This window comes from Pleurodeles waltl, chromosome 8, assembly GCF_031143425.1.
Source record: "Pleurodeles waltl isolate 20211129_DDA chromosome 8, aPleWal1.hap1.20221129, whole genome shotgun sequence".
In the NCBI taxonomy this organism is placed as follows: domain Eukaryota; kingdom Metazoa; phylum Chordata; class Amphibia; order Caudata; family Salamandridae; genus Pleurodeles; species Pleurodeles waltl.
This window is the reverse complement of record NC_090447.1, coordinates 857,543,745-857,568,562: the sequence shown is the minus strand read 5'-3', so window position 1 is coordinate 857,568,562 and position 24,818 is coordinate 857,543,745. Positions and strand designations below refer to the sequence as shown.

General features: G+C 45.0%; 1 protein-coding gene across 1 annotated transcript in view; it reads right to left on the bottom strand.

Annotated features, from left to right (window-relative positions):
* Window positions 1–24,818, bottom strand: part of TGDS (TDP-glucose 4,6-dehydratase) — a 377,842-nt gene that overhangs the window by 87,424 nt on the left and 265,600 nt on the right. The window contains exon 9 of the mRNA XM_069205136.1: window positions 21,397–21,562. Within this exon, the coding sequence (XP_069061237.1) occupies window positions 21,397–21,562 (166 nt within the window). The remainder of the gene's footprint in view (window positions 1–21,396; window positions 21,563–24,818) is intronic.

Below are 24,818 nucleotides of genomic sequence, written 5' to 3'. Positions count from 1 at the left end.
TAATCTCTTCATTGGGGCTTGCTGAAAGAACTTTGCCAGTTGTAGCGGGTGTGGGGGGGGGGGTTCAGTTGCGTATAGTGTGCTATAGTATTGTTTGAATGTCTCATTAATCTCTTGCTGTGTGTTTACCATTGTGCCTGTATCTTGGCGTATAGTGTTTATGGGTGTGACTTTGTGTGTCTCTTTTGCTAGCCACGCTAGTAGCCAGCTAGATCAGTCGCCTTCGGCGTGTAGTCGTGCTATGTAATGTCGATAGTCAAATTTTCGTAAGCGAGTCTCGGTTGCATGCCATTGGTTTTTGGGGTTATTTAATTCGTTATTATTGCCTCTGCCCAAGGCTAATTCGCATTCCGAGTTGCGAATTTTACCTCCAATTTCATGTAGCTCTGCACTTAGTTCTCGACGGACCCCGCCTGCCGTTGCTATGCATATGCCTCTTATAACTACTTTGTGTCCGTCCCATTCTATAGCTCGTGATGTTGTTGTCTTTGTGTTGTTTGCAAAGTAGATTTCTATTTCTTCTGCTATTTTGGTACGGAAAGGGGGGTCGCGCAGTAGGGTGGGTTGCAGGCGCCATGTTGAAATGCATGTTGGCTGTCTGTCCCATTTTAATGTTACCAGTAACGGGCAGTGGTCTGATAGTTTTGGCCAGGTATGTTGCATTATGTATCATGTGTGCTAACCTATTAGTGCATAGTAATAAGTCTATTCTCGTGTGAAGTTGGTGTACTGGTGAGTAGAAAGAGTATTCTCTATCAATGGGGTGTAAACGTCTCCATATGTCTTGTAATTCTCTTTCTTGTATCCATTTGTTGAGTGCACAGGACAATGCCCTGCATTGGACGTCTCTCGTTGGAGGGTGTGATCTGTCTATCGACATCTCAATTACGCTATTGAAGTCTCCCCCCCCATATAGTGGGTATAGTCGGGTCGTATGGGATTTGTGTGATAATGGTTCGAAGGAATTCTCCCTGTCCTGTGTTCGGTGCGTATAGTCCAATTATCGTTAGTTGTTTCCCGTCTAGCTCCCCGTCCAGGCTAGTATATCTTCCATTATTATCTATATGTACGTTTTTGACTGTGTACAGTACGGCAGGGGCTATCCATATTAATACACCCTTCGCATATGTCGAAGTTTTAGTACCGTGTATTATTCCCGACCAATTTTTGTCTATTTCACACAATTCGTGTGCTGTAGCATGCGTCTCTTGCAAGATAGCTATGTGTATTTTGTGTCGTTTAAGGTATGAGTGCATCTTACGTCTTTTGGACATGTTAGCAAGTCCCCTAACGATCCAGGTTACTATATTATATGACGTCATATTATGTGGATTGCTTGGTGTAGTGTGTCACCCGTGTCCCGGGTCCCGCACCATCTCGACCAGCCCCCCCAGAGTCTCCTATATGTTAGGATATTAAGCATCTTGTGGGAGAAAATAAAAATAAAAGAGGAAATAAAACTTACATTGATTAATGTAACTGGGGGCTGCGAGGCACAACTGGTACAACTGTTTACATTAGTTACTGTAAGGTCCATTTGGTAACCTATCGGGTTAGGGGGGGGGGGGGGCGTTGATGTATTGTCCGGAGTGTGTCTGATTTTCAGCCCGTGTAGTTTCGTTGGACCCGATGCAGTCTTGCGTTTAAATTTTTTTTTGCAGTGTGGTTGTGGAGTCAGCCACTCTTTTTGTGTTCGGGTCTCGGCTGTAGTGTCTATCAGGCCTTTCGCGTGTATCCAAGTCCATGCGTCTTCTGATGCTGGGAATATATGGGATCTTTCGCCGTCCACCACCCGCAGTTTAGACGGCTACATCAAGGAATATGAATAGTTTTTGTCTCTCAGTATTTGCTTTGCTGTGTTAAAAGTGGCACGTTTGCGTTGGACTTCAGCTGTGTAATCTGGGTAGGCCGTGATTTTTGCATTTTCTGTGTCGATTGGGCCTATTGTGCGGAAGTTCCTTAGTATCTGGTCCCTGTCCCTATAGTTAAGAAGTCTCACAATTAGTGGTCTTGGTGGGGCTCCCGGACGGGGAGGGCCCCCTGGTACTCAGTGTGCACGTTCCACTATTAATAGCGGTGGGAGGTCGGTTGTAAATATGTTTTCTTTGAGCAAGCGCTCCAGGAATGCTTCTGCGTTTGGGAGTTCGATCTTCTCCGGAAAACCGAGGAATCTCACATTGCTGCGGCGAGAGCATCCCTCCGCCTCGTCAGCCCGCTTATTTAGGCGTAGTATTTCAGTTTCCTGATGTTGGAGCCGGAGTTTCAAATCTGCTATGTCTGGTTGCGCTGTGTTGAGGGTTGTTTCAGCTGTTGCGACCCTTTCTGCTAGCTTCCGATGTTCCATTCGTAGCGTGTTGACTTCGGCCACTACAGTGTTTATTTTTTCTTCTAACGAAGTTCTGGTGTCGAGTATTGCTTGGAGTACCTTTTCCATATGCGTGGAGTGGGCAGCTAGAGTCTCTGTCACTTTATGTAGAGCATTTGAGTGGTGTTCTGTGTCCATTTCTGATGCTGATGAGGGTCTAGTTTCAGTTTGTGCTCTTTGTGTTTTCGGTTTCACCATCTTTATATTAACCTTGAGTTCATGCGTATCAGATTATAAGTTTATACTACTTGTCTACCACGGTACCAGCTCACTTCGGTACCGTTGAGCAACAGTGCTATTCCGACCAGGAGCCCTACTTTTGCAGATGAATCTGCACGTGTGCTCGGTGATTTGGCACTTTATAGGGTTGAATAGGGTTGTGATCCTTGTCTAGTTACTTTGCGCGTGTTTACAGTGGTCGCCTTATGTGTCGCTTGGTTCCGCATGCAGCCTAGTCTTCCTGCGACATCCAATTCGCGCCCTCCAGCGCCTTTCACATTGATAGGCTACTCTGTGCAAGTTGCAAGGGTTCTTTGGATTTGACCAGCTGCTGGGAGTATCGGAGCAGCGCCGCACCTCAGGCCCAGTCCACCCCGCCAGGCTTAATTAAGCTTCGGTGCTTGTTGCGCACTTCTACTGGCAGCAGTATCGTCGACGGGTCCCGGCACGGTTAGCGGCCGGAGCCGGGTTTGACGCCAATCATTTCTCCAGGCCCTCTTCTCCACTCTTCTCCATATGGTCTGCCGGGGTTCAAATAGGCCAGAGTACGCCTCGGTCTGCGTCGCTAGGTGTCTCCGCCCACACCGGCCGATCACCCGGGCCTGGCTCCGCGAGGAGCCCCAGTATGGGCCACAGCACGGGTCAGAGCCCCGGTATGTGTTCCGGGGTCACGCGCGCCTCACCTCTGCTTCCCAAGGCTCTGCCGGTCGGGACTTTCTCGGGTCCAGGTAGGCCCGTGCGCGGGCTCCGCTCCAGCGCGGGCCATCCAGTGCGCACTTGCTGCATCGCTGGTTTCCGTTGTTCGGTTTTCCTTAGTGTGCTATCCATATCACACACATATTTGGTAGTTTTCATGTGCAGCGCCTGGGAATTTGGTGCTTTATCAGGATCTTTTTACCGTCTGTGGACGGAGCTCACTTTAGAGCGTCCTTTCACGGCGCCATCTTGGCCACGCCCCCCTCCCATCGGGCACACTTAAAGAATCCTTATTCAGGTGCCAACATTTCAACCCCAAACTTGCAGCATTCCTCAGGGGTGGGAATCTGCTGCTCAGTGCGCCACTGGGGCACTTAAAGAATCACTTTTCCTTGCAGCTCGGAACTCAATCAGGTAAGGGGCCAGGTACCAGGACTTCAAGCTCCAACTCGCACCATTCCTCAGGGGCATGGCCCTGCTGCTTAGCACTCATCAGCGCTCCATCGGGCGCACTTAAGGAATCCTTCTTCCCCGCAGCACGGACGCAATCAGGCATGGGGCTAGTGTCCAGGACTTCACGCCCCAACTTGCACCACTCCTCAGGGGCGGGGTTCTGCTGCGCAGCACACTTTTGGGCCCTTCAGTGCAAGGCACACGCCGGGTCAAGAGCAAGTCTGTCTGTGCCCGTCAGACCCCAGAAGAGGCTGGGCCGGGCCACCCCTCTTGGCTCTACGCTTTTGAAAGGTAAAATGGGAAAACACAAGGCAGCTGACAAACCACCTGGAATGGGGAAAGTGAAAAAACAACCGAGGCACTCAGACAAAAACTGTACCATTGACAAGATCATTGGCGATCTGACTGAAACCTCACCCCTCAGAATTCCAATTAGATGCAGGGTAAGACAAGGTTGTGTCTTGACGCCCACTCTTTTCAGCCTGTATATTAATGGAGTTGTGGAAAGGGCTGCCAATTGTAACCATGATGCCCCAAAATCACAAGTCTCCAACACTCCGATACTGATGTTCGTTGATGATACCTTGAAGCTATCTAGGACTCCTCTGGGCCTCCAGGCCCTTCTAGAGGATTAGAGATCAACCCTGCTAAATCAAAATCTATGGCAATAATTCCCATCGTTCTTTTAGGGGTATGATGAAAGTGGGAAGTGCTCCCATTGAACAGGTCAGAATCTTAGATTATTTGAGTGTCAGACTCACTAGCAACATGACATGGTTGCTGCAGCTAGAAAAGAGCATGGCAATTCTCCAGGATAGGACTGCAGCTGTTTCAAAGCTACTTCTAGGAGAATAATTTTTCCAATTCTAGAAGGTTACAGGGTGACAGCTCTTGCTGGGACTTTATTTGAAACGGGGTATGTGGTAGTGCAAATACCACTCCTTTGGTCACAAAAGAAAGTACATTTGTTAGATCCATGTTTTATCTACCAACAAGCACTCCCCTCCTACTCGTTCACTTTGACTTAGCACTCAACACAGAGAGGACTCAGTAGTCCATTTGAGATCTCTAAAATACTGTGTACACTTGTTGGTAACACCAGAGCTGGCTCTCTATCGTGAAGCACAGATTGAACTTATTGTCTTAGATAAAGCAGTAGTTATTCCTTGGCTTAGCATGATTAAAAATCTTTGCCCTTTGATTAATATGGAGGAATCGTGGCACTTACCAGTGACAATAGAACAAGCTGTCTTTAATAGAGTGGCCACTATATACTGGAAACATTTGTTGTATAAGACATGGAATGACCAGAGGGATACAGGCGTAATTGCCAGTTTCTAGCAACACAAATGTACACCTTGCTTAGAGCCCTATACCGACAGGATCAGCCCCAGCTTTGCAAGAAATGTATATGTGATATAGGATTGGGACCCTCTCAACACTTTTACCGCTAGATGGTCAAAGGACCCCCCTCATCCTTTTCCTGCCCCTTTTGTCCTATGATACAAGAGATAGAAGCACATTTTTTATTTTTTTGTTCTGTCTACCTGACACTGAGGAAACAGTGGATAATTCCCTTTGGAGACACCAAAGCACGCAATACTTTTTGGAGGCCCAGTGGAAACTGAAATGTGATACTGCGGAGTGAACTGGCTTTGCCAACTACAGGTACTTAAATTGGGCCTGGCGTGTTAGATCCAGGGAAAATGCTACAAATCGCAAGTTAACTGGGGGCTTGGATTCACAGCCTTAAGGGTCACCTGATTGTAGCCCCTGGTTGATACCAACCAGCAGGAAAAATACTCAATGAACACAATTTTTCCAATTGTCCTGTATGAATTTGTGCTTATTTTAGGAACTATTTGTCACCTGCACTTTATAATCCAAGATCAATCTCTCTTCTGAAAAAGATAATGTTGCTTGCTCATTGTCAGCTGATGGAGCGTCATTGTATATTTCAAACATGTTTTTATCTTGTACTTTTGTTCTTTTATAAACTGAAATGAAGTAAATTTGATGACGATGAATGGAGTGTGTGTTAGACAAGACAGCCTTAGAGTGTTCATCCCCCAACTTTTTGCCTGCCTCCCTCCACTTTTCTGACACAGTTTTTGCTGGTTTTAGGACTCTGCACACTTTACCACTGCTGACCAGTGCTAAAGTGCATTTGCTCTCTCCCTTAAACATGGTAACATTGGTTCATCCCCAATTGGCATATCTCATTTACTTACAAGTCCGTAGTAAAGTGCACTACCTGTGCCCAGGGCCTGTAAATTAAATGCCAAAAGTGGGCCTGCAGCACTGATTGTGCCACCCATATAAGTAGCCCCTTAACCATGTTTCAGGCCTGCCATTGCAAGGCCTGTGTGTGCAGTTTCACTGCCACTTCGACTTGCCATTTAAAAGTACTTGCCAAGCCTTGAACTCCCCTTTTTCTAAATGTAAGTCACCAATAAGGAAGGGCATAGGAACACCTAGGGCAGAGTGATATGTAGGTAAAAGGCAGGACATGCACATATTTATATGTCCTGGTAGTGAAAAGCTCCTAAATTTGTTTTCCACTACTGTGAGGCCTGCTCCTTTCATAGACTAGACTACTGCCCTCATATACTTTTGAGTGGTAGATTCTGATCAGAGAGGTAACCAGGCCATATTTAGTATGGCCATAATGGTAGTACAAAATCCTGCTTATAGGTGAGGCTGGATTATATAGTACTATTTTAGAAATGGCACTTTTAGAAAGTGAGCATTTCTCTGCACTTAAACCCATCTGTGCCTTACAGCCTGCCTCCAATCAACGCCTGGTCTGTGCTGGTTGACAGCTCCTTTGTGCATTTCACCCAGACAACCACAAACACAGGACACTCTGGCACATCTGCATTCATCTGCATACTGAATGGGTCTTCCTGGGCTGGAAGGGTGAAGGGCTTGACACTTACATTTCAAAGGCCAGTGGCCTGACCTCATACAAAGGACTGAAAAAAAAAACACAGGGACCCTGGCAGACAGGACTGGGCTGAAAGGGGAACTTGTGCACTTCAAAACCACTCTTGAAGTCTTCCCCACTTCAAAGGCATTTTTGGATATATAAACTGGGTCTCTGACCCCTCTAACTTAGACACTTCTGGACCTACAGCTGCACCCTATCAGTGGAGCTGCCTGGCTGCCCAAAGGCCTCATCTGGACTGCTTTGCTTTAAAGGACTGCTGCCTTGCTGGCCTCCGACTTTGCTGGAAGGGCTCTGCCTTCCCTAAAAGTGCTCTCCAAGGGCTTGGATTGAGCTTGCCTCCGTTTCTGAAGCCTCAGGGCCAACAAAGACTTTACCACTTCCAGAAACTCCTTGTGCATCGAAAATCAAAGCAACGCTTGTAGAAATTGGCGCACAGCCAACCAGAATGACGCAGCACCAGCTTCCCGACTGGAAATTTGATGCAGCGCCTACCAGATCGAAACAGCGTCTGCTCCCTCTTCCAGAGCATCAAGTATTTTCAACGCATCATCCCTGGCCGTCAAAATATTCCCGCATCGCAGTGAGAAACCAAGACTGCGCACTGAAAAACGACACAAACCCCTTGCTGTGTGGAAAGAAACAACGCATCGTCTGTGCTGCATCGGAAAATCCGATGCAACACTTTATTGTTCCACGCAACTCCTCCTCTGTGCCCTTCATGCGTTGCTATTTTTTTACACATCCCAGGTACTGCGTGTAACAAAGAGACAACTGTTTATTTGTGAGGATTGAGACTCTTTTAAACGTGATATTTCAACTTGTGCTTATTGGAACTTTGTTGTTTCTACCTTATTTTATTCAGATGAATATCTATTTTTGTAAACCTCTGTGGTGTATTTTTGTGGTGTTTTCACTGTGTTACTGTATGATTTATTGCACAAATACTTTACACATTGCCTTCTAAGTTAAGCCTGACTGCTCAGTGCCAAGCTACCAGAGGGTGGGCACAGAATAATTTGGATTGTGTTGTGACTTACCCTGACTGGGATTGTGGTCCCTACTTCGACAAGGGTTTATACCTCTGCCAACTAGAGACTACATTTTTAACAGTGTGTGAGGGAGCTCTAATGATGGGCCCACTGGGATCTGAGATTCCACTACAGGGTCCACATGTGCCCCCTGACGTTCAGCACAAGGAGGATACTTGAGGCCAAGAAGGCTCAGAGGCATCCTCAACGCGACGCAGGTCTAATTTCAAAACATTGGGATGGTATCCTGAATGTCAATGACTCACTGAGGCAGAGGAAAGGCCTTGAAAGCCACTATGTCTCAAACTGCCTAAATGGATGAAGCTCACTGTAAGGGGCTTAGATGGGACTTCAGCTCACTGACTGGGAAAATCAACAACTTCAGGAGACCTGCTGTCATCCAGATGTGATCTATGACTGCCTGTGGAGAGCTCTCCATTAACAGCCAGTTGTTAAGGCACTGGAATAAGCATACTCTGACCTCCGAAGACACACCGCAACGACCACCATCAGTTTTCTGAAAACCCAAGAAATCGAGATAAGGTTGAATGACAGAATGGTAAATTGGTCTGCTTTCAAACAGCAGAGAACACCTGTAGGACTGCAGGATGGATATGCTGAAATAAGTGTTCAGCAAGTACGAGGATGCCATCCAGTCTCCTGTGGAAAATGCAGATCTGAGTCAGAGTGAGCTTTTTGAACCTGTTCATCCTGAGAAAGGCATTCAGCCGGTGGAGGTTCAAAATAGACCTGAAGCCTTCATCCTTCTTCGGAACCAGAAAGTAACACAAGTAGCATCCTTCTCCTTTCGCCAAATCCTATGCCCATCAAAGGCTGCCGTGGACAACAGAAGGGGGACCTCATGTATTTGAATTGCAAAGTGGTCCTCAGAAAGTTGCTCCCTTGAGGGCAAAACTAGGGTAGAGAGACGAACAAAATTAAGACCCACCTTTAAAAAAAAAATGATCTGCCTCCTGCCAGCCAGGAATGAACCTCAGAGGGCAATTTAAAACAGTTTGTTGGCCACTGCATCGAGGAAGGAAGTGTCTGAAGATGGTGTTGTCTGTAAGCTACTCTCTTGAATGACCTCTGGGTTTTCTGTATGGGTGGGATAATTCTTTAGTTGGTGCCTGGAGCCCCAGAGTTCGTGCTATGGAGTGAATATCCTTAAATGGATCCAATGCTGAATATGCTTTTTTATCTCTGAATAGCCAAGGAGCAATCAGAGGTCCAAGGTCCGTAATGGGTACTCACAGTCTCCAGGAAAAACCCTTGATCTCAGCCTAGTGTGCCTTCTGAGCACAACGCTGGTGCCAATAGTTCTGTGACTGCAGTCTACAGTGTCCAAGTCAGGTCAGAGCACATATCTGTCTTAATCCTGACCATGATGTATTGTTAGGACTTCTGAGGCCCTGACGCCCCATAGAAAAGCCGGCAAGATGTACTTACCCAAAAGCCCAACCGCACTGAAAGCTCTAAAGCTAGACTGGACAAAGAAAACACTCTTTTTCCAAAAACATTGGGCTTTCTTCAATTCTCTATATGGAGTTTGATTTGCTTGATGAAGCTTAAATAATCAGGCTCTCCAATGTTGGATACTTGGTTAGAAAGTCCAGGTCACCAGGGGCTGGTCTATGTCACCTGACACAGGTCGACTGACTGCTGGGCATGAACATTGCTTGTACCATGTAGCAAGAAGTGCAACAAAAAAGGCTTCATTAAATGGCAATAACGGCTCAGATTAAGCTTGCCCGGGTTGAAGAAATACAGTCAATACGTTTATTTTCATATCAATATTGGGAAACTCTATTACACTCGAAACCACCACTGCAAACAAAGCACTTTCCACCATTGGTGGCCCAAGTTGAGAGTTTGACTCAATTTCAGATGCGTTTAGCGCACTGGCAATTTGCAACTCAAAATACAGTTAATCATCAGTATAATCAGGAGGCAGCAAGTTGTCCCCTTCCTTTTGAGAATCAATATACTGAGGGGTATTGGGTGCCTCTTGCACTGGGTAAGAATCCAAGCCAAAAAGAGTGAGAATCCGCTGTTGATACTGGCGTAGAGGCACAACCTATAACTGGAATCCAATTGGATAATCGCTGATTGCACTTTCATGATTTCATAGTACAACATAGGACTGGAGCAGGGCGACGTCAGTGCAGGGTCCCGAGATTTGCAACAGGACTGGATAATCAAGGTAGACAGAGAATAGTAGCAAATCCTGGGGCAGCAGACTGCATTGGACTCACCAATGGAATTTCGACTGGAAACATCTGCAACTCTGTGGGACCCAAAGACATGCTAGATGCACCAAAAATGTGCAGCATGTGTTGTTCTGAAGGTTGCCATTTGCTCTGGGGTGGATGATAGCCTGAGGAACAATGTGTACACCGGAACCACTCAGCAGGACCAGTTTATACTCAAGAGACATCAGCCTGCAATCTTTATCTTGACACCTTTGCCCCTTTTTGGTAGAGAGTTGAGGGTTGAGTCCTAGGTGACGATCCTGTGTTTGTGTCTAGACTGACTAAACAGAAGACTTCTTGCAGGAAGTAAACTTTTTGCAGTAGCGGTCTTATGAACAGGACTGGATGCATGATTTGGAGCATGATTGAGATCTATGCTTCGATCAAAACATTTTCTTTTGCTGGGTGATGAACACTTAGCTTCCCAGTCTAGAATCACTTTCTGGCGCAGGATGGGAAACCTGTTGCACACCTTAGTAGTGGCTGGAGCTCAAATGCCACAGGCATATTGCATATAGTTCCATGACCTACATCTGCTTCCTAGTCTCTGACTGGCTTGAGTCTATTAGATTTCTCAGTGGACATCATTCCCTGGCAAACTGTTAAAAGATTTTTTGCAGATATCGCTGGAAGAATTTTCCAGTTCCATGTGGCACCTGAAGACCTTTTGAAGGTGAGGAAACTGTGGTTAGAAGTATCCATCAGAAATAATTTTTTGACCTGTGCATAAAAAAAAAAAAACGTAATATCTGTTTTCACTAACATGGAACGTCTGCACTTGGTTTAGATGGCTTAGCGGTGTAGAGTGTATTCATATCTGAGGCACTGTGTGGCCTCAGTGGCCTTTCCCCAGGAGAAGAATGTATGGGGGATTGTATTGGACATCTGAGACAGATGTGGAGGAGACAACTGTTTGCGACTTCCTATTCTAGCTTCGGCGGGAGTCCTGATTTGGGTGGCATTGAGGATTCCGTTTGCACAAAAGGGGTGAAAGTGGACACTGAGGGACGGTATGTGATACTGTTTGGGACCGTGTATGCCAGAGAGATATGTTTTGTGAATGCCAATGCTCTTAACGTGGATTATGGTGTGTTTTGTCGAGACTATGATATGTGCAGTGGCTGACTACTTGGGTTCAAAGGCACTAATGGCTGGGGTTCTCAATTGTGCGCTGGACAGTGCAGTGAATCCTTCTCCACTAAACATGGACGGTAAGCTGGCCGAGAGACAGGCCCTGTAGGAGGTGATGAGAAGACTGGGGTTGCAAGAACTATATTAGAATTAGATTCTTTTGCAGCATTTTGTGAAGCGAGGGGGTTAGAAATTAATCCACAGAAGTCTAACTTTACCGCCGTAAATCCACATAAAGCCTTTAGGTGGAAAATGGCTATAGGGGGTGCCCCATAGAGCAGGTTGAGCAATTTAATTATTTGGGTATAAGAATGTCAGACAATCTTTCTTGGACTTCACAACTAGTGAAAGGCTCTGTTATCCTACAGCAGTGGGCAATGGTTATTGGTACGAGGATAAAGAACTCGTTGGGAGGGTAACTCTCTCCGGCACTCACGGTATATAAGGCTTGCAGCAGTGACAGCTGCATCTTATTGTGCGTAGCTTTGGGGGCATTGTAATTCATATAGATTAACCCTGACTGAAAACAAGTTTCTGCGCTCCGCGCTACATTTACCAGTCAGCACCCCACTCATTCCACTTAGATTTGACTTGGCCTTAAACCAAATACATTGTGTAATTGCCTTGAAACCCCTTTTATAATGGGTGTGTCTGTGGTCTTCTGAGCACTTGGGGTCATATAGGATAGCCATGCTGGAGTTACTACCTTCTGATAAAGTGACATCTATTCTGTGGCTTAATTATGTTAAGGACCTGTGCCACTGGATCTAAATGGAGGAGCTATGGAGATGCCCGCAGATTATAACAAGAGGTATGGCACTGCGCGTAAAAAAGGCTATACTGGGAGGCTGTATTAACCCAGATTTGGCAAGTACAATTAACGGGCAGTAGTATAACAGAACTATTTTTTCATCATAAGTGCCTACCTAAGTTTGAACACTACATAAATAATATATATCAGGCACAGGCAAAGAATCTGTTCATCAAATTCAGATTAGGAATTTTGCCACTGAACTCTTTCACCTCTAGATGGGAAAAAGGCAGCTGTGTGAACAGTTCCTTCCCCTACTGCCCAATGGAAGTCGAGTCTTTGGCCAGCACGCTTTTTTTTTGTCCAAGGTATTCAAAGCCTAGGAGGAAATGGATCATTCCGATATGTCAGCTCCTTGGGATCAGGAACTATAGGGAGTCACTACGTGTATTATCAAGTGACATTAGTGGAAAGGAAGTGTTTGCAGTCGGCAGCTTTCTGTGATGTGCCTGGATTGTGAGATCTAAGAGTTGCTCTTCCAATTTGTAGAACACAACCTTGGTACTACGGCCCCTGGTTAGTAAGCGGTAGCACTGTTGCTCAAGTTTGACCCATTTTTCAATAGGGTAGCCCTTAACCCATAAAATGAGTATTATTACAAAGGAGGGTTTTATAAGGACTCTGCCTGTGGGCGAATGGCCATTGTCTTTAAGAACCAAAGTATGAATTGCTGTCACAATGTCCATTCCACATGAGTATTTCCTCACTTCTTGTTGATTTTATGATTGTAATTTATTAATGATTTTATGTATTGTGAAAATATTTGTAATAAATGATGTATTTTTTTAGCAAATTAGTAGGATGTTGCTTTTAAAGCTTACAGCCGAAATAAAGCTGGTGATGATTGGGGTTGCAGGATCTTTGGAGGGTAAATCATCCCCAAGACTAGACCTGTTCCTATTCCACTCCACTGACGCATAGTAGATTGGACTACTGTTTGGTGTCCAGTGGTATGATTAATGGTGTGACAGATATAACTTATCTGGCACTCTATTTACCTGACCATTCCACTTGCTGGTCACCTACAGAGTGGGCAGGAAGTATCTCAGGGTTCCACTATGGAAAATGAGGGTGGAGGCACTGTCAAACCCAATTTTTGCTCACACAGTTTGAGGTGCTAGACCATTATTCTTTGGAGAACTGGAATACAGTACGGCATACAGAGCCACAGAATGAGAAGCTATGAAGCTGGTTATGCATGTGGATTTATGAAGGCGGTGGACAGTACTAAACAAAAACTCTTGCAGAAACTAGATGCGCAGAGAAGAGTTTGGGTATATTTGAGGGTTGTTCCATTACACAACCGGAATGGCTGCAGGAATGGAAGGAGTGTGGGAGTTGTTGAAGACTTGGGGCGGTCTGGATAAGTTTTTTCATACTACCCATAGGCAGAGGCGCTATGCCGAGGCAGATTATGCCAGCAGTGTGCTTGCCACCCTTCTAAAACTCAAGATTCAGAGGGTTTCCATTGCAGGGGTGAGATGCGCACAGGGGAAGGTGATGTATAATCATTAAGGCATCACAGGGGTATTTGTGACACGTTTACAGAAGGTGCATGCTGCCCCCGCCAGGACCTGCTGGGGAGAGCATACTAGCCTGATTTGCCGATGGACCATCTCACAGATGAGGGTCGGGAGAGGTTAAAAGCTTCCATTACCAGGGAAGAAATAATAGTGGTGATCAGAGCCTAGAAAACTGCTAAGGCCCAGGGGGTGATGGTCTCCTGGATGAGCTCTATCAGAAAAAAAGCATGGGAGTTTGCAGATTGTTTATTAGCAGTTTACAAAGAAGCCTTGCGTATTGCCTGACCCGATGAGGGAGGAACTCAAAGTAGTGTTGCCTATACCAGATAAGGTTGTTACAAAGGTTTCATCCTACCACCCTTTCTCGATGCTGAATGTTGATGTAAAAATCCCTAATAAAATTCTGGCATCCAGACTGCTGGACTAACTGCTGACTTTGGTTCATGATGAAAAGTGAAGCTTCATACCCCTCAAAAAACACTGTGTAATCTGCATCATCTCTTTCTAGTCTTGCACGCCCCAGTCCTATCTGGAGACTTGTATGCTTTGGCACTGTTAGACATAGTTCAGGCTTTTGATTTCATTGCCTGGGTATTTCTTTGACAGGTGTTAAAGGAATTAGGGTTTGGAAAGTTCTATATCTGGTGGGTACAGCTCCTTTATAGTGGCCCAATGGCACAAGTGTGCATCAGTATGATGATGCTGCGGTGCCTCTCCCTACAAAGGCGGACCAGGCAGGACTACCCGCCTCTGCTTTTTTGCGGTCAGTTTTGAGGGGCTGGAGTGTCAATATGGGGGCGATCACACACGTTATCTCCTTATAGGCAAACAACCCTCTGGTGATTCTGCGACAATCTGAATACTCGTACCTATCATGCTGGCTACCCTGTTGAAATTCGTGAAGATATCTGGGCTCTGTGTGAACCGAGCAAAGTTCAAGTTTTTTTCCCACTTGGAGCTCTGTGGGAGGTTCCTCTACAGAGACTCCCGCAGGTGGGTCTAATGTGGGAAAATTCCAGCGTTAAATGCCTTGGGATTAGGATAACCAGGGACACCGAATCATTCACTATCCTAAATATAAATAGGGTGATAGAAGGCCTGAAACCGTTGTTGAAATTTTGGAATACTCTCCAGTTGTCCCTTAAGGGTAAGATAGCTTTGGTTAGGATGATTTTATTACCTCCTTGTTTATATATCTTCCGGGGTACCATGTACGAAATTTCCTACAAGGCTTTTTTGTCGAACAAAACAACTGTGGAATTGCTATGGGCCACTGGGAGGAAACAAGTGGGCCTGACAATGCTCAAATGGACTTGGAGACAAGAAGGAACGGAGGTGTGATGCTTGGTACTCTACTATATGCATGCCCAGTTGCAACATGTGGTAAATGGTTGTATGAGGGAGGCAGCTGGGAGAAACAATTGTAGGAGGGTACAAATGGAGAGGTATCTCTACCTGAACTCATGATGATGAGGTGGGTGTCCCTAGCTCTGCGTCATATGTGATTGAACAGTTGTGTTGGATATATGACAGGGTAGTTCGGCATGTGATGCAAGGCCCACATTATGCACCGAATATGTGTATCAGAACATTGTGCCCCTTTGCAAAGATCACACGACTAATGCCTACTGATCACTGGCAGGCCTGAGGCTGGGAGTCCCTATGTGACCTGTATCCCAATGATAGATTTGTTACAAATACCTGATGAAATGGGCACCTTCAACTTGGGACCACGGCAGTTCTTGCAATTCACTAGGATTGTAGCGACAGTGAGGGGAATTTGGCTAACATTTCTTGAGTTAACTCTGGAGCCATGGACACTAGTTGCTTTACTTAATTTGTCTGGTGCGAGGCGGTTGATTTCTCACGTTTGAAGGGCCCTTCAGGAGGATTCTCGGTTGCACACCCTGACGATACAGCATAGGTGACATGGGGACCTGAGAGAACCTCTAACCGATAAGGAATGGAGAGCCACACATGAGGGGGTGAAGGGGACCTCTACTAACGCTCAATTCAAATTAATGCAGTATAGTTTTGTGCACCAGGTGTATTTATCTCGAAAATCACTACATGCTATTTATCCAGGTGTTTATTGGCCAGAACTGATTTTCAATACATGCTCTGGGGATGCCTTGCCATTGATGATTACTGGCACACAGCGATTACTATGCTGAATGGGGCCACAAGTTGGACTGTCACAAAGGACAGTACAAACTTGGTCTGGTCCCAGTACACAAGAAGAAGCAGCTTAGTTAGAAATTCATAATACTGGAACTGGTGTTTGCAAAACATAGGACAACACTCCAGTGGATCTTCCTGGGCCCACCACTGCTGAATGACTGGCTCAGAGATACAGCAGGGTGGGTTGTGGAGGAAGAAAGGCACATGCGGAAAACTCCCAGGGACAGTAAGTTAGCAGATGAAATGTAGGCATGGGCAGCAATGCTTGCTGAATTGCATAAGCATTGGATGTGAGGCTTGTGTGAAGGTCAAACTAGCAAGCGTTGGTATGGTACAAGTACTTAGGTACGATTGTTGGTCTGGCTGGGGTCAGGCGGGACAGAGTTGGGTGGGGTTGGAAGGAGGCGGGAGACGGAGAGACTAAGAGCGTTTGAAATAATAATTTATGCGTTCTCAATTGCTCTGGATGACGTTACTTAAGTAGGGCCGCTTGTCCTTTGCTATTGCTAGTGTGGAGCAGTGGAGTGAGGGGGAGGGTTCTCTGTCTTTTTGAATTTTATTTATTTTACAGTGAGTCAGGTGTTGTAAATCTGTGTCCAAGAGTATGACAAATGCCAATAAAAATGTATACAAAAAAAATCTGTTTTATTTCTTTTGTTTACCCTTTTCTAACTTTTTTTAGACCTTTTGCTACGCGCTTAACTTACTGGTTGCCTTTTGTTATTTTATTCTTTAGCAATGACTGTGGGACTGTCTTGTTACTTAAGAATTTGTGTGGACTGTATACTTATTTCTTGAAAAAACGACTGTTTCTCAAATACTGTGAAACATGTTGCCATTTTCAGTTCTTTGGGTGATTAAATGTCCCCTTTCTGTTTTGTAATCAGTGTGTTCACTTTCTATGCATCCACAAAGAAAACTGCATCAATAAAAACGCTTTACATCAAAACAATTGTGTACAAAAAAAAAAATCTTGACACCAAAACTGTTGTAACCCCTTCACTGCCAGGCCTTTCCTCCCTCAGGTGCCAGGCCTTTTTTTGGCTATTTGGGGCAGTTTGCACTTACGTCCACATAAGCTACCCACATCAAATTTGTGTCCTTTTTTCTTTTTTTTTTTACAACATCCTAGTGATTGTAGAGGTACCCAGAGTTTGTGGGTTCCCCGAAGGAGACCAAGAAATTATGCAAAATACACCTTTTTTTTTTTTAAATGGGGGAAAAGGGGTGCAGGAGAAAGCTTGTGTTTAAAATTACCATCTTTCCAGCTTTCTGGAACAGGCAGACTTGAATAAGAAAACCAAAATATTTCAACACAATGTGGGCATTTTACTGGGACATACCCCACTTTTACTATTTGTTGTGCTTTTAGCCTCCTTCCAGTTAGTGACAGAAATGGGTGTGAAACCAATGCTGGATCCCGGACAGCTAAACATTTCTAAAAAGTAGACCAAATTCTGAATAAAGCAAAGTGTGATTTGTGTCGATACTACAAGGTTTTTCTACAGAAAATAACAGCTGGAATAAAAAATATTGAAATTGAGGTGAAAAAACAGCTATTTTCCTACACGTTTTACTCTGTAACTTTTTCCTGTGATGTCAGATTTTCAAAAACAATTTACTGTTACACCTGCTGGACTCTTCTGGTTGTGGGGATATACAGGGCTTGTAGGTTTATCATGAACCCATGGTACCCAGAGCCAATAAAGGAGCTGCACCTTGTAATGAGTTTTCACTGTATACTTGGTCTACAGCTATTCATTTGGTGAAATATAAAGAGTAAAAAATAGGCACCAAGGAAACCTTTGTATTACCAAAATGGGCACAAGATAAGGTGTTGAGAAGCAGTGGTTATTTGTACATCTCTGAATTCCGGGGTCCCCATTCCTTATGTGAATTACAGGATACTTCTCAAATAGACATCTTTTTTTTTTTTTCTTTTTTTTTTTCAATTTTTTTTATACACTGTCTCACATTTGGAATGAAAAAAATGTAGAGAAAGACAAGGGGCAATAACACTTGTTCTGCTATTCTGTGTTCCCCCTAAGTCTCCCAATAAAAATGGTACCTCACCTGTGTGGGTAGGCCTAATGCCCGCGCGACATGAAATGCAACATGGACACATCACATTTTTACAGTGTAATCTGACATGTTTTTTTGGAAAGTGTCTAACTGTGGATTTTGGCCTCTAGCTCAGGCGGCACCTAGGGAAACCCACCAAACCTGCGCATTTGTCAAAACTAGACACCTAAGGGAATCCAGGATGGGGTGACTTGTGGTGCTCTCACCCCGTTCTGTTACCCAGAATCCTTAGCAAACCTCAAAATTTGGCAAAACAAACACTTTTTCCTCAGATTTCGGTCCTGCAAAGTACCGGAATCTGAGGGAAGCCGCAAACTACCCAGCCTTCCCCCAGATCTCCCGATAACAATGGTACCTCACTTGTGTGGGTAGGCCTACTGCCCGCGACAGGAAGTGCCCCAAAACACTACATGGACACATCAAAATTATCAAATACAAAACTACCTGTTTTTGTGTGGGGGCGGGGGGGAACATTTATGAAAACTAGACACCTGAGGGAGTCCAGGGAGGTGTGACTTGGTGGATCCCCCAGTGTTTTCTTATCCTAAATCCTCAGCAAACCTCAAATTTAGCTTAAAACAAAATCAAATTTTTCCCACATTTCTGCGTGGGATCACCGCACCAGCACAAATTTCCTACCTCCCAACCTTCCCATCAGTCTCCCGATAAAAATGATACCTCACTTGGGTACGTGGGCCAAGTGACTGTGACAGAGAAGAGCCAAAAACATGTCGAAATTGAGGGGGAACCAAAGCGGGTCCAAAGTGGCAGTTTGGAAAAAAACGTTTTTAGGCAGACAAGTGGGTCAGAATTTTTATATCTGTATAGATGCGACAAAGCCACCACCCTACTATTTTTTTTTTAATTTGTTGACATCTAATAGCCTTTCTGCCCCCCGGGGAGTGGATCGGGGGTAACTGCCCCATCTGCTCACCGGTGGGCAGAACAACTTTGTTCCCATTTATTTGAAGTGGGGGTATGGCCATACCCCCACCCTCTTTTTAAAAAAAAAAAAATCTTCCCTGGTCTCTGCTGGGCTTTCTGCCCCCCCTTGGGGGCAGATGGGCCTTCCAAAAATAAGCTGATCTGCCAATGGGGGCAGACATGGCCAACTGTAATGTGCCCCCATAGGAAGCAACCTTTGCCCAATGGGCTGCCCCCCAAACAACACACACAACACAAACACACAAATCCCTGTTGCCTAAGCGGTTTCGGATAACCCCCCCACCCCCACCCCACCCCCTCCTGGACAGCTCGGGACAGAAATGGCCTAAAATAAATTTGCCCCCCAGGGAATCGACTCTTGCCTAAGGGGTCGCTCACCTCCTGTAAAGAAATATATAAATAAAAATAATCCCTGGCGTCTGGTGGTTTCTGCAATTACACTAGGCCGATCTGCCCTGAAAGGGGAGGGGGGAGCTGCAGAACAGGCCTTATATGTAAATATATTTTAAAAAATAAACTCCTTGTGTCTAGTGGGCATTTCTGCAGCCTGATCGCTTCACGATCGGGATGCAAAAATGGCCAAAGAGACGAAAAAGGAAAGGAAAGGCCTTTCCTTTCTTTTCATGATTCTGCCTGCCCCCACCCCCAATCGGAAGAGAAATGCTTTGCATTTATCCTCCGATCAAGCTGGAAGCTGAGCCGCCAGTGCGATGGGAGGCGACCTCTCATGAGGTCAGCGCGCGATTGCACACTGATGCCATCCCTGATAGGGGTGTGTGGGTGGGGGGCCCACGGGGGGAGCGCTAGTGCTTCCCCGGTGGGGGGCCCACGGGGGAGCGCTAGTGCTTCCCCCGTGGGCCGGGTGCAGGATGAGCTGGTCTCGTCCTCTGCACACGGCAACTGTGGCCGAGGACGAGACCAGCTTGCCCCAGGAACCTGAGGGTTAAAAAAACTAAACCCTGGAGAGTTTGAGGAAGAGAAACTGCATCTTGAGTGTTGTTTGCTGCTATTGTTGTGGCAGCCTATTTTGTACTGGCCCCTAGTAGTAATAAGCCAATTTTAAGACAATTTAAATTCACACTGAGGAGCGCGTAAAGGGGTTCAGCAACCTCTCTAGTCCTGAAATACAGAAGTGTAGATAAGTTGGGCAACATAGAACAAAACTAGCAAAATAAGAGGGGAACCATGGCTGTCTGCAAGGCTACTTGGCCTTCTACAGAAACTCTGTGATTAGTGATAAGCATGCACTCCAATGCACCAAAAAAAGAGACAATAACATTCAGGGCACAAGACTAACTTTGTGTGCGTCTACGCCACTACCACAGTATTATTCATAGTACTGAGTGTCGATTTACAGTATGCAGCAACCAGGGTCTTACTATGATAAGCTTGGGGGTTCTGCTGCTCAGCCACATACGCCTGTCCTTTGCCAGCTAACTGTTGACTACATTTGCCACTTCTCCTTTCTCGAGGGCACATTCTGGTTGAGTTGTGCCAGGCTCTGCTGGAACACTCACTGTGTTGTGGCACTCTGGGTTGTGCTGCTTGGCTGGTGGCAAGCAGCTCTTGCACTGGCTACATGGTACCAGTCTTACATGAAAAGAGTTTTCTCACAATTTGAGGGGGTTACTTGCTGGACCAAATAAATGCCCACAGCATAAGTATTTTTCCATGATCCTCACATCAGTCAGTAGTGTACTTACCTGCCCTTCAACAAAATAACAATTGCTGAAGGAGACAAGTGGGCACCTTCGCCCACAACACATAAATAAAAACATTTACTTCCCAAGCAAAATCATTTAACAGCTTAACCACGGTCAGCTGCCAGTAACAGATAAACCTACATATTTCACTGACTGACGCTTAAGCCATTAAGTTCCCTTTTGGGTTACCCAATATGTGAGTGACACCTAAAACCATGCAATGGCTCAATAGTGCTTACCCCAAGTCCCTTTGGTTACAAGGCATATATTGTTTGTGGTAATTTTGTTATTTATTTGTAGTGTTTATAAGAGCCTTAAAAACTGTATCCTTCATATCAATCAATAGGGGGGGGGGGGGGGAGGTAGAAATGGTTTCTCTGTAGGCTAGCTCCGCTTCCAACAAGGAACTCTACAATTGAAACTGAGAGGAAGCCCACTCTTGTTTCAGCTTTAATCTCTTCACAAAAGACATCAGTTTTCTTAAGAGGTTTCTTGCCCACTAAACTTTAGTGGAAAGAGCCATCAGCTAGTTCCCGCCCTGACGGTGAATACATCCAGGGGGCTCTGCCTTTCAGCTTGCGGAAGCTATTTTGATCTTGTTGAAACAGAGGGAATTTCCCAAAGGAATATTCCTGCACTGAGCACTTTTGTGTTTTTGGTCCCTCTGAAAGGATTTAAAAAACGGGTTTGACGCTATTAGAGTGGATTAGTTTCTCCTGCATTTTTAGGTGTTGTCTTAATTTTTCAGCCTGTTTAGTATTTGCCCTTTGCGGGTCATCTGGCTTTGCATGTTTCACACTCTAGTGCTCTAAAGAAGAGTGGACTTACAGTCGCACTTTCCTCAAAAGTCACTGCCGGCACTTGTTCCATTCAAGGTGTCTAGCCCCTGCTCGGTTTCTATGATGTTACTGATTTCAATTTACAGTTTGGATTTTACATGGCTCCTGCAGAAAGTGTTTGTTAGTGGTGCTCAATTTTCTCAAAGATTACAAAAGTACAATATTTATGCTTGAAAAAAAAAAAAGATAAAGACTAACACTTTTACTAGCATACTTACCAGTCTTATTAGCTCTTTTGCAATTTGTCGAACGGAGATCTCAAAATCTGTTCCAATATTGTATATTTCCCCGGGCTTTCCATCTTTTAGAACTGCAAAGAATGCTTCCACAACATCTGTGGCATACAGAAAATTTCTAATTTGTAGTCCAGAGCCATGAATACAGCTAGATGAAAAAAATGGGCATTGGAAGATTAAAGCAGGTCAATTAAAATACCACACTATTAGTTTATTTACACAAACTTGATCTACATAGAGCGATGGTCGCTCGTTATTTGACATATAACAGACACATGATAAACACATATGAAATGTCATGACCTTTGCCATAACTTGTCAGCTTTCATGCTAGATGGAGTAGGACCTTCGTTTGGAAAACAGTGCATTGACAAAAAAAAAACAAATTTCCTCTAGAATCACAAGCCAAATAGAATAATGTTAATACACTCAAAAGGTCTCCTTTCGGTCTTATTTCTTAAACTAGGAGAAAAATATATACATTTTGGTCCAATTAACAATAGTCACTAGTAGTGGGAACAACTTTAAAGGCCCAAGTTAATACATAAATTAAACTAAGAGAATACGTTTGCAATTTACCATAATTCCTTCTTTATTACTTTTAAATCCTTCAAAATGCCTGGCCATATTTAGTCTATATTCATTAACAATATGTAAGAAGTAAAAGGTTTCATTGTACTTGTCATATTTCCATTGTTTCCATCCCCTGCAAAATAACACACTAAGGAGCTTACTTTGAGACCTGTACACCTTGAGTTTAGCTCTCAAATGCAGAGTGTGATATGGTTTTGCTGCATTCGTTGCACAATAAAGCTACATCATATCACTGCAAAAATATAGCATTACCACCTGAAAAACGCTTGTGGTAACTGGTGAGTGGAAATTCAATAAAGTGCGGCGTAACTATGATCCTGTGCATTCTTCCTCATTTTTGTTGAAAAATAAAAAAATGTAGAGGTAAAGTTAAGTTACTTGATTTATAATACTTATTATGCTGAACTGCTCTACAGAGGACAAATATCCAAAGAAAAAATAGACCAAACAATGACCCAAGACACAATTTAAAAAGTACAATAAAAATATGCTTTAAAGCATTTTGATCATGCTAATTGAAAAGAAATGTCAATGGGGAACAACTCCTGAAGGAAACTATGGGCCTGATAACCATCACAGTGGTCCTTAGGACCGCCGTACCCACTGTGGCGGTCTGACCGGGGCACCCCTGCTGGTCCAACCGTCAGAATATAATCCAGACAGTCGGACCATCAGGAGACCGCTGTCACTGCCAGGATCAGAGATCCAGACAGGTTGGCGGCAGTGACAGTCATGACTTTCCTTTCCGCCAGCCTTTTCCTGGTGAGAGAGAGGGGGGGGGGGGGGGGCGGGGGTTGGCCCTGCCATGATAAGGCTGGTGGAAAGGCAGAGTTGGGGCCATGTGGGGCCCCTGCACTGCCCATGACCATGTGGTGAGCGTTGCAGGCCCCACCAGTGCGCATTTCAATGGTGCCGTGTGCGACGGCATTGGCCTCGGCTCTCTCTGAGAGACGAGGTCAATGCCGTTGCACTGTTTCCGCCGGTCAGCCCGGTGGAAACATCGTACTATGACGGTGGCGAGGCCGTTGGCTTCACAGCCGCCTCCCAACTGCTGCATTGGAGTTTGGGTGGTCAGACCGCCAAACTCATAATTAGGCCCTATGTAAGGAGATCTGTATGTTGTTCCACAACCTGGGAGCGAAGACTCGGAGGGATGGTTTTGTTTTGGGGTTTTCTCCAAACTGCAGTGCCTAGTCTCTGACCTGGCGATATTGGAGTCCATCATCTGGTGCTGACCTCCAGATATTGCTAGTTTCTTAGCTAGGTAGACAGGGGTCATTAAGTAGTGTCTTGTAAGTGATGCAGCTGATTTTAAACATAAGCTTGACTTGCATGGGCAACCAGTGTAGATCCTTGAGTGCAAGAGTTTGGCTTCAGGTTTCCTTAGTTCCTTGAAGAGCTGTGCGCTGCACATGCAGGATGCCTTTCAAAGAAGCAAAATTGGTCCCTGAGATGCCATTTATCACAGAATTGTCTCCATTTAGGCAGGTGTGGACGAAGGCTTGCACTATGGTTCTACAGTCTTCTTGCAGGGGAAAATGTTTCACTTATGTATCACAAATTATTCCTTAATTGCAGCAAATAGTTTGGCCTGGCAGTGTTTCCAAGTCTATACACATTAACTAATGCACCTTAAAATTACCTGTTAACTGTTGGAGACAGGCTATTTTAAATCTTAAAAGATCCCTTGCTGCTAATGTACGCAAAGAAATATAAATGGCATAACAACACAAATTAATCTGAGAGTTGGTAAGAAAGGCATGTGTAGACCTAATGCATCTTACCTATATTACGATACAATATGGTATTGTAAACCAATTTCTAAAAACGACCTACCACTGTGTTAATGTGTTGTAAATCAGAAAAACTCTTATTGAGTAACAGTAACCTACCCCAATCTGCAGTACAACACAAGTTCCTTCAGACGATGGAGAACCAGGTGCCCCATATACAGACGGGACCCTAAAGATTCCTATTCCTTTCTATTTGTGCAAGGCTATGGGCCTAAACTGAACATCAGGGTCCCAATAAAAAGCTTTAAATGGGGGCATCATTTTGTGTGAGGACACTGATTTTAAATGGCAGTTAGATAAGGCTTTTGCTTTCTTTCTTTCATCTAAGACACCGCTGGCCATCTCTCAGACCTTATTTTTACCAACATCACAGTGTACAAGCCCATCCCCATCACTTGGAACAACTGCTCCCTCATTGGATTTGACATACACCTAAAGCACCACCAACGACCTGCTCCACCCAAAACCACCCAACAAAACTGGAATTCAATATTCCAGGAAGCAGCTGTCAACCCCTCTCAGGGGCTCTGCTTCCTGCCCGCTCTTTACTTCCGCAACAAGTTAAGCAAAATCTACGAGTCCTTTGCTCCCCAGCCAGACCCCTCCACTCTTGCAACCCTCCTCATCACAATGGCAACACAGAAACTGCCCTGATCTGTTGGCCGCCCATCACCATCCCCACAGAAACCATGCAACCATGGGATCCATCCACTCATGACCTTCCCTTGGACTCCTGCCTGCACTTTGCCTACTTTAAAGATCTCAAGCACATCTGTTCTGCCCTTACCCTGATCCTCTATGACCCACTCATAACTACTACCTTCCCTTGTGCCTGGAAGCACACCTCCACCCTGCCACTACTGAAAAACACACAGCAGATCCAGCTTCACCAGCAAACAAAAGATCCATCTCCTTGCTACACTACCAGGCGAAAGTCTTGGAGAAACTCATCAACAAGACAATCACCTCTTGGACCCATTCCAATCCGGATTCAGTCCTAATAGCACCAGTGAGACT